The sequence below is a fragment of the Mus musculus genome, chromosome 3 (genome assembly GCF_000001635.26).
Source record: "Mus musculus strain C57BL/6J chromosome 3, GRCm38.p6 C57BL/6J".
In the NCBI taxonomy this organism is placed as follows: domain Eukaryota; kingdom Metazoa; phylum Chordata; class Mammalia; order Rodentia; family Muridae; genus Mus; species Mus musculus.
In genome coordinates this window covers 54,802,899-54,815,356 of record NC_000069.6, presented here as the reverse complement: position 1 = coordinate 54,815,356, position 12,458 = coordinate 54,802,899, and the positions used below count along the sequence as shown (strand labels likewise).

The following is a 12,458-nucleotide window of genomic DNA, read 5'->3' as shown; positions in this document are numbered from 1 at the left end:
ACACTATGAACCTATATGATTTTAAGTTTAACCAATGAAAAAAGAATCAAATTATTAAAATACAAAGATGATAAAATATATCTTTCAAGAATAGTTGATAAAGTCCTCCTTCATACTGTATAGTTATTTTAACTTGTGCTTTTATTAATACATATATTTTCAAATGCCTAAAAATGTTTTTTAAAAAACATATCAATGAGTACATATGCGCCTAGATTTAGCACTTGTAAATCATCACTGCTTGATATGTGTGTGTGTGCGTGTGTGTGTCAGCTACATCAACTCAGTCAAATGCAGTCATCATAACAAGTCACTCTCAAGTTGTTAGTCGTCAGTCTTATAAACTTAAGGACAATCTCTTCTGTAACCAAATGGGATTAATACACCTTTGAAAATTCATGATGGTTATCTACTCCCATCTGTCTTTTAGAATCCACATTGGGAATTTTACTGATTGCTTCCACATCCTGGGGTTTAGTATTTCCCTCTCTTGTGTCCCTGTAAACAGGAAGTGAGTTCTAAAGAATTAATCACACTCGCGCTGCACATTTTTGGCAAGCGTCATCGCGCATAATGCCCCCACTTTGTACCACTTCCCATTTTTCAATCAGATCCTGTGTTCTCTCCTCCTGCTAAGGCTGGAGAGAGACGGTGAGGGCCCCATCTCTTCATTGAAAAGCCTTGTTTAGTCTGCCTTTTAAGGGAAGGGCATCAGTCTTATTATAGAAAAAAAAGAAATCTCATGGCTTTATCAATAAACGTAATGTTTTTAAAGTAGCTTTGCCAGCCTGTTTAGTCTGCTGTAAGAGGGTACTGCCCTATAGATGATTTATAACCAAGCAATAACTTTGTGTTCTTCACAGTTCTGGAGACTGAGAAGTCTCAGCTCAAGCCCCCAGTAGCTTGCTTAGTGGAAGCCTCTTCCCTAACACACAAAAGGCTGCCTTCTTGCTAGATCCACAAAAGACAGAGGGATCAAGGACTGCGTCTGCAACCTGTATGGCTATGGATCTCTGGGTGGTGTGTGGTGGTATGTGTGCGTACATGTGAGGGTGTGTGTGTGTGTGTGTGTGTGTGTGTGTGTGTGTGTGTGTTGGCCAGAGGTCTCTCACTGAACCTGGAATTCATGGAGGCTAGAGGGAACTCAATGACTCCATCTGTCCCTGCACCCAGAGCAGTGGGGTAACGGACACAGGTCAAACCCAGCTTTTAACAGGAGTGCTAAAGATAGGAGCTCAGACCTTCAGGTGCATATTGTAAGCCCTTCATCAAATGAGCTATCTCCCCAGGCCCTGAAATAACTATTTTCAGGACTTTATAGTAGTCCCAAGAACTCCCATATTACTCCATCACCTCCCACAGGCCCACCTCTTAATACTGTCACTTTGAAGAGGAGCACTTTAAGAATGTTAGGAACTGTACAGGAAAATGCCTGGTCACGGAGGACCTACAGATTTTTCAGCTCTGCAGCATAATCTAGCTAGCATCTAGCATAAGGATAGCTTGAGCAAAACTAATGCAGAAATATACTGCCCCCATTTGGATGGTATGGCGAACATTTGACACTCACAGGCTGCATGCTTTTAAGCAAACTCGAGACATGCTTGCCAGCATTTCAACAGAAGTTAATTAAGTCTTGAAAAGTTAATTAATCTTGGAAAGAACATTGAGGGCAAAGAAAGATTAGTGAGTTTAATTAAGACGATCTGAGATCCAGCTAAGCATTCCCACCCACTTGTTAGAAAAGGAGCTACTTGCCCGCCACCAGCGTCTCCTGATCCACATGGACAGGAGTGGTTTCAGTGTTTCTACTGCCAAAGCCATGAAGCACCCCAAGTACAAGCATGGCAGGGAGCTTTTAAAGTGACTTCAAAAGCCTTGGTAGCAGAATACTAAGCAGCTAACACAAGAAGCAGGCATCTTGCTCAACTTCAAGGAGCATTTGTTTCAGTTAATGTGTTACAGAAAACTTAAAATCGCTGTTCTTAAACCGTGTGTCAGCTTCTGGTGACTTTTTTTTTTCCTATTTAATTATGCTAGTCGCAGTATGTAGAGCTCCAATCAAATCTCCCCATAACCTCTCACCTACATCTTTCCCCAAAATATTCATTCACTGCCACTTACGCAAAGACAGCCTCTGTGTGCTTTTAAATTCTAGAGATCTCGGGATTGTTAGGAGAAAAAGTAACCCGGGGTATTCTTCTTTTTTTGTTGTTCATTGGGGGATTACTTTTCATTGTTAGTTTTGAGATGAGGCTCCGAGGGGCCTTTGAACTTACAACTTTCTCACACCCCACCCCCATTCTAAGATCACAGGCACATACCACCTGGCCCTGTTTTAATGTCCTCTTTTTTTTAATTTATTTATTTTATGTATATGAGTACACTGTCGCTGTACAGATGGTTGTGAGCCTTCATGTTGTTGTTGGGAATTGAATTTAGGACCTCTACTTACTCCAATCCGCTCTGCTTGCCTTGCTCTCCCTGGACCAAAGATTTTATTATTATATGTAAGTACACTGTTGCTGTCTTCAAACACACCAGAAGAGGGCATCAGATCTCATTACGGGTGGTTGTGAGCCGCCATGTGGTTGCTGGGATTTGAACTCAGGACCTTCGGAAGAGCAGTCAGTGTTCTTACCTACTGAGCCATCCTTAAGGTCCTCTTAAAAGAGCACTGTCCTCACCAGCCCTTAAGGTCCTCTTAAAAGAACACTGTCATGATAAACCAAAATTTTATGCTTCTTTTAAATTGTTTTCTTCTGGATTGCAAAGTTCAAGGCCAGCACCTCTATAACAAAGCACAGATTAACAAATTTATAGAATGTAAGCTGTGTTTGACATAGGGAGCTCCAAAAATAAAGCTTCAAAGACCCAGAGGATAGTGTTTTCTTGAACATTTTTTTAACCTTTGTATCATTACAAATTTTCAAAACCTTAAGGCAAACCATTGTGAATTTGGGATGGTCTATCTATATTCAGACTCTAGGGAAAAGCTTAGAGACAATGTATGCCAACTTCATCACTCCTGAAAAACCAAAGCTCAGATTCCTGGATGCTGCCTGTTACGTTGATAAAAAGGTCCACAAAATGGAACTTTCCAGAGACAGAGAGTAGGATGATGGTTTCCTGGGGCTGGGAGTTGGAGCAGAGGTTGCTTCAGAAAAGACAGAAAGCTACACTGTATATATACAGTACATGTTTTCAGGTTAGAAGTCTAGCTGCAGTGGTAGAGCACTTGCCAAGCATTCACAAAGCCAGAACTGGATCTCCAGTATGGAAAACCAGAGAACCAAAATGTCTTATAAGGTTGGTTGCATACCTCTATGAATGCACTGATTCTTTACAATGTATATTTACATAAATAAACTTTATGGTTTTGGAAATGAAACTTTAAAAAAAAAAAAAACCAGGTTGGGGCTGGAGAGACAGCTCAGTGGTTATGAGCACTGGGCTCTTCCAGAGGTCTGAGTTCAATTCCCAGAAACTACATGGTGGCTCACAACCATCTGTAATGGAATCTGATGCCCTCTTGTGGTGTATCTGAAGATAGCGACAGTGTACTCATATATTAAAATAATAATAATAAAGCTTTAAACAAAACTGACAACTAAGACTGAGTTAAAAAGAATAAGAGGTACTCAAATTCAAAGATGAGAGAAGAAGCATTGAAAATGGTACTGAAGACTTACAAAGGATTATTATAGGATATTATAAACAACTATCAACAAACTGGTAACCTAGGACATAACAAATGGACAAGTTTATATCTCTGACTGAATCATGAAGAAATGAGAGACCTACAGAACCATTTTTTTAAAAGTTGATATTGCTCAGTAACAACACAACAAAAATCCCCCAGAACAAATCCAGAATCAGGTGGCTTCACTGCTGAGTCCTAGCAAACAGTTGAAGAACAATGAATACCAATTATTCTTAAAAGTTAAATGGCGGTTAGACCGGTGCGGAGGCGGTGCGGAGCGTGTCGGCTTCGAGCTCCTCGCAAAAGTGTGGCGTCGCGCTAGGCTGCGGTGGAGCCTCTGTAAGGAAGGCGGGAGCTTGACAGCTTCAGGAAAGGCCCGTAGCGGTGACAGCGACCCGGAGTCATGAGCGACAGCGGCGAGCAGAACTACGGCGAGCGGGAATCCCGTTCTGCTTCCCGAAGTGGAAGTGCTCACGGATCGGGGAAATCTGCACGGCATACACCTGCAAGGTCTCGCTCCAAGGAAGACTCAAGGCGTTCTAGATCAAAGTCCAGGTCCAGGTCTGAATCTAGGTCTAGATCCAGAAGAAGTTCTAGAAGGCATTATACAAGGTCACGATCACGATCTCGCTCGCATAGACGATCCCGGAGCAGGTCTTACAGCCGAGATTATCGCAGGCGCCACAGCCACAGCCATTCTCCCATGTCTACTCGAAGGCGTCATGTTGGGAACCGGGCAAATCCTGACCCCAACTGTTGTCTTGGCGTGTTTGGGTTGAGCTTATACACCACAGAAAGAGACCTAAGAGAAGTGTTCTCTAAATATGGCCCCATTGCTGATGTGTCTATTGTATATGACCAGCAATCTAGACGTTCAAGAGGATTTGCCTTTGTATATTTTGAAAATGTAGATGATGCCAAGGAAGCTAAAGAACGTGCCAATGGAATGGAGCTTGATGGGCGTCGAATTAGAGTCGATTTCTCTATAACAAAAAGGCCCCATACCCCAACACCAGGAATTTATATGGGGAGAGCCATTTATGGCAGTTCTCGCCGCCGAGACTATTATGACAGAGGATACGATCGGGGGTATGATGGCGGGGGCTATTACAGCAGATCACACAGAGGAGGAGGTGGTGGAGGAGGTGGATGGAGAGCAGCTCAAGACAGGGATCAGATTTACAGAAGACGGTCATCTTCTCCTTACTACAGTCGTGGAGGATACAGGTCACGTTCTCGATCACGATCCTACTCACCTTGTCGCTACTAAAGCATGAAGTTGAAGACTTTCTGAAACCTGCCATAGAGCTGGGATATTGTTTGTGGACAATATTTTCTATTGTCTCCTGTTTAAAAAGTGAACAGTGCCTAGTGAAGTTAGGTGACTTTTACACCTTTTATGATGACTACTTTTGGTGGAGTTGAAATGCTGTTTTCATTCTGCATTTGTGTAGTTCGGTGCTTTGTTCAAAGTTAAGTGTTTTCAGAAAAGTATGTTTTGCATGTATTTTTTTACAGTCCAAATTTTGACTGCTGAGAAGTTTCTATTGTAAAAAACTTCATTTAAAAGGTTTTTCTACTGAATCCAGGGTATTCTGAAGATCGAAGCCTGTGTGTAAAATGCTACCAGATGGCAAAAAGCAACAATAAACAAGTTTGATTTAAAAAAAAAAAGTTAAATGGCATAAATCCAGAATTACCCTGCAATCAAAGATAAATGTAAGTGGTACAAAAAATGAAGCCTTTTTGTAACAATACTAGGATAAAGGTAATCTTATAAACTAGGTGCGTGATAGATAAAACAGAGTTGTGTAAAAATCTGTGACAGTAAGATGGAGAGGTGGCTTCCTTGCTCAAGAGTTTACCTTGCAAGCATTATAACATACATTTTATTCCCAAGACCTCACTAAGAAAGAGACAGAGAGAAACATGGAGGGAGGGAGAGAGGGAGGGAGGGAGGGAGGGAGGGAGGGAGGGAGGGAGGGAGAGAGAGAGAGAGAGAGAGAGAGAGAGAGAGAGAGAGAGAGAGAGAACTGGAGAGAAAGCTTAATGGGTAACATGCTGCCTTCCAAGAATGAGGACCACAATTTCATCCCAGCACCCATTCGGAAGCCCACCATGGTCATACATGTCTGCAACCCTAGGAATGGGGCAGGTTCTACTGCTGGATTTACAGAGTTTGTCAAACTAACCAATCAGTGAGCTCTAAGATTAGTGCATGTGGTTGTTTCACTGTGCTTGGCCCAGGGAATGGCACTACTGGGAGGTGTGGCTATGTGGGAGAAGGTGTGGCCTTGTTGGAGGAAGTGCATCACTTTGGGGTTGGGTTTTGAGACTCTTCTAGCTGCCTGGGAGTCTTCTGTGTGCCCTAGAACAAGATGTAGAACTCTCCGCTTCTCCAGCACCATGGACACTGCCATGCTTCCCACCGTGTCGAAGATGGGAGAGAATGTTTGCAAGCTACATTTGATGAGTAGTTAACATCAGAATGTCTGCTGGTGAGATGGCTCAGTGGGTAAGAGCACCCGACGGCTCTTCCAAAGGTACCACATAGTGGCTCACAACCATCCGTAAGGAGATCTGACTCCCTCTTCTGGAGTGTCTGAGGACAGCTACAGTGTACTTGCATATAATAAATAAATAAACAAACAAATAAAGAATTCAAACAAAGGCTGGGCGTGGTGGCGCACGCCTTTAATCCCAGCACTGGGAAGGCAGAGGCAGGTGGATTTCTGAGTGGATTTCTGAGTTCGAGGCCAGCCTGGTCTACAGAGTGAGTTCCAGCACAGCCAGGGCTATACAGAGAAACCCTGTCTGTCTCAAAAAAACAAAAACAAACAAAAAAGAAAGAAAAGAATTCAAACAAACGTAATAAAAATAAGTAATAACAATAATAATAACCTAATAATCCTATTGAAATGGGCGATGTAGTTGGTTCACAAAGGAAAGCATGCAAAGACCAACAGGTGTATGTAATATACATCCCTAATCCTGAAGAACAGTGTTATCTATCTCATCCCAGATGAAACGGTTATTATCAGAGATAAGATATCTATCGAGCACTGGCGGGGGTTGGGGGAATACGGGAAAAGGGACCTCTCCTACACTGCTAGTGTGAACGCCAACCCGAGCACCCACTATGGAAGACAGAGAGCAGCTTGTGGGGAAAATAAAAACAGAACTGTCACATGAGTCAACAATCTCATTACTGGGAATGTCAGAAAAGGCAGGAGCGTCCGCACTGGGTAGAAACCCTAAGGCGAACCAGAGCTTGTGAGCAAGCTTTCCTCCATGTCCCCATGGGACTTGACTGGGATGCATTAGCCAAATAAACCGTTTCCTCCTCGAGTTGTTTCAAACTCCTCTTCAGGCCTCTCGGGAACCTAATCTATCCAGAGACGTTCCAGGAGAGACGCGTTTTGAACCCGTCAGGGAGGATGGGTCCAGGCAGAAAGTGTCTCCTGGCCGTCCTCCAGTCTCCATTCTCCAGTCTTTCCAACTGGTGAGCGCCAGGCGAGCGGAGGACAGCTGCGCATGCGCAATCGGGACTTCTGTCAGCCGCTCCGCCCCGCCTGGAAGGAGACAGGGTTTCTCTGTGTAGCCCTGGCTGTCCTGGAACTCACTTTGTAGACCAGGCTGGCCTCGAACTCAGAAATTTGCCTGCCTCTGCCTCCCGAGTGCTGGGATTAAAGGCATGCGCCACCACGACCGGCTGTCAGCCGGGTTCTTGGTCAGCCTGCACCTAGGAATCGCTTGCGGATGGCCGCCGCGCAGGCGCAGTCGGTTCTGTCTCGCACCTGCTCAACCCCGCCCCTCTCGCCGTTCCCAAGCAGAGGCTCGCGGACCGCTACGGCGCACGCGCAGTGCAGTGCTGGCGGTTCGGCTCCGGGACGTGCGGCGGGCTGCCGCTTGTCGAGTACGGTTGTGTTTCTCAAGAGCTGACGGGCCGCGGTGGCGGACCCGGGCTCGGGCGGCAGCACGGAGGCGCAGGCTGTGCCCGAGGGCTCGGGGCCGAGCACCGCCAGTCCCCGGACGGCCCCTCCGGTGACGGTGCTGGTGATGCGGCAGGACGAGGCCGAGGCGGACGGCGCTCTGAGGCCGGGCCTGGCGGGGAGTGAGGCGGCGGCAGACGCCGAGGACGAGGCGGGGGACGACGACGCCGACCTGCTGGACACATCGGACCCGGCGGGCGGCGGCGAGAGTGCGGCCAGCCCGGAGGAGCTGGAGGACGAGGACGCGGAGGGTGGCGGCGCAGCGCGCAGGCGAGGCTCCAAGACCTGCACGTACGAGGGCTGCCGCGAGACCACCAGCCAGGTGGCCAAGCAGCGCAAGCCCTGGATGTGCAAGAAGCACCGCAACAAGATGTACAAGGACAAGTACAAGAAGAAGAAGAGCGACCAGGCACTGGGCTCTGGCGGCCCGTCCGCGGCCAGCACAGGCAACGTCAAACTGGAGGTATGCTTGCTCCTCGGGGCCCCGGGGCCAGGGCAGATGGGTGCCAACCTACTTGGTACACACTCAGGGTCTCCCCAAGGGCTCATCCTCTGCTCCAGCTGACATGGGCACTTTGGAGGTGATCTACACCTCTCCTTAGTAAACCCTTCCCAGTGTCTACCCCGAGGCATCCGGCACATTGACACACCCTGTTGGTTTTCTGTAACTTTGGTGACTTTGTTTTTTTTTCTTAGACTCCCTGGCCCCTGAGAAAAGTTGGATTGACAGTGGGGTAGTAACTTACAGCACACATGGGCGTTGCTCGGTTGCTTGATTCAAGTCAAGCTTGGAAGAGAGACGCCAGTGCCCTGCAATTGGGCTTCTGCTGCTAGCTGTCTGTATTTAGGTCCATTATTCATCTCCCTTAAGTCTCGGCTCCCTCGTCTTTTGCCCTTAAGATAATGCCCAATTAGTGTTTCTTCGGATTTATTTTGGTTAGGTGAAAATTATAAGTGGTGTGCATTTCAGCTCAGACCCAGCAAAGTCCACCTAAGTATTAGAGCTGTTTAAAAAACAAAACAAAACCCGTAAAAAGTAGAAAGACTCCTTACCACAGAAGTTCCTTTTGAAGGGGAACTTCTAACATTTGTGGAAGTTTGGCCTAGATGACTCAAAATTATTGCTACTATAAACGTCTGATTTTTGTGGTATTAGCATTATCCTACCTACACAGTGCAAGGCCTGGAGTTGTGAAGACATAAGGTTCTCTACAGTCAAGTCAGCTATAGCATTCCATGTACTGTGTATGTAAAGGAAGCGGTCCTATAAATAGGGTAACTGGGGAGAGTTAGAAGAAGAAAAAAATCTTCGCTTTTGTGATACTAGAATCCTCTTTTAGAGTTTTTAATATTTTGAGACCTAAAACATGTATGTATGGAAACCTTCTTATAACAAAAGTTTGCTAAGCATCTCACGATAAAGGTGCGACGCGGATGTTTTAATAGACAACTCGGAAGCCAGTAGATAAAAGGCCAAAGCTTTCCCAGAGGCAGAGTGTTTCACTTAACTTCAGCAGCATTCTTTTATGTGAGGAGAAGTTCAGTGTTTAGATTCATTCATATATGGGATTAAGCATTACTAATTTGAAATGGGATTCAGTGTCTCGGGGACAGGTTGCTGTTGCAGAATTTGCCTGTTGGCTCTGTAGTGGTGGCCTCTTAGCTGTGATTTCTAGCCCCTTCCACCCAGTTTACTCTGAAAGCTGTTTGCTTCTGTAACCAGTATTTTACTGCCTCTCTCTTCTTGTGGGTGTGAATCAGGTATGAATCCAGTATCTCATTAGCAGTAGATTGCCTCTGAGTTAATTTATTTTGTCCAAAAGCAGGCAGACTGTTTGGACTAAAGATTGCTCCGTGTGAGATTTCGGTGTCACTTGTCATTCTCTTGCAACAGTGAAAACAGGCCACAGGTATTTAAACTTCCCCTCTGCCCAAATAGCTTCAGTTTGAGACCTTGCAAGAGACTGCAGATCCTAGATTGGGAAGCCTGCAGGGAGGAGGGTGCCTGCAGGGAGGAGGGCATTTACTTAGAAATGACTGCCAGTACCTGTGACTTATCTACAGGCCTTCCTAAAGTTCCACAGAACCTGAACCTAAAAAAGGAGAAAGATCAAAGAGAGAGATGTTCATTATCACTGAAATACCTGCTGTTGTGGATTACAACACCGTATTAAATGTTTATCTTTGATCCCAGGAAAGCACAGACAACATACTCTCCATTGTCAAACAGAGAACAGGATCCTTTGGTGATCGCCCTGCAAGACCTACTCTTCTAGAGCAAGTGTTAAATCAGAAAAGACTGGTAAGTGCTTGTTGAGTGGTTGTAGATCTGTTAGTGAAAACCGCTTGTTTTCAGTGGAACTGTTTTTCCAGAACTGCATTGTGTCACTGGACACAATGAACCTCACACCCTACCCCTCCTACCCCTTCCTGGACTGCAGTGGAAGGAACACCTTTAGCCCTGTTTTCTTCACTGACTGACCTTTGACTGAGCAAGATGAGATTTTTAAAACAGACTCTAAGTACACGGAATAGTACTGTAAAGGCACTGAGATACAACTACTAATAGTTTATAAGGGTCTCTAATATACAACTGATAGAAATTACCAAAAGTCAATCGGGAAAGGGGCAACTGTTTTATAAGATATTGGAATATTTGGATGGTAATTTGAAGAAGAGAGAGAGACTTTAACTCATGATATACTTTATATGTAAGTTTTTTGGCAGAATATTAGATTTTTTAAAATTAATTTAGATTTTATCTCAAACTTCTACAATGAGGTTTTATTATATTAAAGAATCACAAAGAAAAGATTTTAACTTTGACAATACAAGAATGTAAACAAAGACAATGCTAATTTTCAACTTATTTTATTGGAGAAATAAGTACATCAGATATAAAAGGCTGGTCAGCATGGCTGATACTTTGTTATAAAAGCATCCCCACACTTGAAAGACTTGGGCAGACCAGGAGCATTGCTGTGAGCTCAAAGCCTGCCTGTCTATGGTGTATGACCTGTTCTTAAACCAAAAACAGATAGAGCATTTTATTAATAACCCTTTTCCAAAACTCTTTTCTTTTTAAGTCATTACTAAGAAGTCCAGAAGTTGTCCAGTTTTTACAGAAGCAGCAGCAGCTACTAAATCAGCAAGTTTTGGAGCAAAGACAGCAGCATTTCCCAGGAGCGCCAGTGTGAGGCTTACGGAGGCTTCTGCGCGCTACCTTACTGCGATGCATGGGTGCTTTCAGCCTAAGACAGTGCTGGTAATCAGACATTGGGGGCACACCTGGAACCCCTGAACTTGGAAAACTGAGCCAAGAGGATCCCAAGTTCAAAGCCAGCCTGGGCTACATAGCAAGTTCCTGTCTCAAAAGAGAGAGCGAGAGCGAGAGAGAGAGAGAGAAACTACTTTCTGTAAATGTGTGTGTACATTTGAGAATAAATAAATATTGAATTTTTGCATTTAATTGTTTCATATCACTGTGAGTTTGGAAAAAAACACCTTTATAGTGTTTACTGTTTTTCTTCAGTTATGCCTACTGAAGCGAATGAGCCAGTTGCTTTCTGTGGAAGTCATAAAGTAACAGTAATATCAATCACCCAGGGCTGCGATTCTCACCAAGAGGCCCTGGAAAGGACTGGTATGTTTTGGGCTGCCACAGTGACCTTGACCTAGCGAGGCTGTAGTGAGGGTCAGAAATCGTAACCTTCTGCAGTCTGTGGTATTCCACCAGCTAAATGTTCCCTTGCCGTCAGTGCGTCTCCGCTGCATCGATAACCTGCGGCCAGCTCAAGGTCAGGTGCTTGGAGTAACCTTTCTGTGTAGTTCAGGTGGAGCTCTGAAAGCTAAGCATCTTTATACCTGTGAGGAAAGTGGTCACTGATCTGTCTCTTCATGTAACTGGAGAAAGAGAGGACACTAAAGTTGGTGCCTCCAGGGTTGGGGGTCACTCTCCTTTAAAGCAGGTTGTCTCCTCAGTTGATTTTGTGAACAGTTCAGATGTACTCAGCCCACCAAGGCCAGGACAGGGTTGGTTTGCTTATAGTCATTCTCCATAAAGGAGACCCTGAAGGTAGAATAGCTCTCACTGTAGCCAGTGCTTTTCAAAACTGAGCACTTATTCCTAGCTACTGTTAAAGGAACGGAGGATTATCTGGGTACTTTTTTTAAAAAACTTTTTCCTAGGAAAACTTTAAAAAAGCAAAAATGCCATAAGATACAGAATCAAATGTCAAGAGAGTATATCCAGGAGTAAGTTAATAAGTGATTCAAGGTAAAATGGATCAGTTGGTTGATTCCTAAACTGAAATATATCTGATGTTAAACTCGTAGCTACGATAAGTACTCACAGGGCTACGGATGCAGCTTAGCCTTACTGCACCTGCCTAGCATGTGCAAGGCCCTCAGCCCACTCCCCACCCTTACCACCACAAGAAACAAATACAAAGTAGAGTGATTTTCTTCATTTTGTGTTCTATACTTGTGTTTCTGAAAAAGACCCTTTTGCCAAAATTATTCATTAAAGGACATCCGTTGAACTTTGAGTCGTCTGCTGTACTTATTTCTTTAGATGCTCCACACTGGCTACAGAGGAATGTACTCACTGTTTGGTACTGGGCTCACAGTACTGGGAGCTTTGTTATCTGTCTCTAGGCCTGCATACCTGTCCGCTCTGCAGCCCATGAGCCATGCGGGGACCTGTGTGGGATCAGAGTGTTGGAACTTTTGTAGCAGGAATGGCCCAGCTTATACTGCTTCAG

General features: G+C 44.8%; 1 protein-coding gene and 1 pseudogene across 1 annotated transcript; both read left to right on the top strand.

Annotated features, from left to right (window-relative positions):
• Gm10254 (predicted gene 10254) lies at window positions 3,954-5,366 on the top strand (annotated as a pseudogene).
• Window positions 7,566-12,242, top strand: Rfxap (regulatory factor X-associated protein). The gene is given in 3 exon segments (NM_133231.2): window positions 7,566-8,158; window positions 9,890-9,997; window positions 10,782-12,242. Coding segments are annotated over 3 exon segments (696 nt in total). The 5' UTR covers window positions 7,566-7,681; the 3' UTR covers window positions 10,893-12,242.
• The last annotated feature ends 216 nt before the right edge of the window (window positions 12,243-12,458 follow it).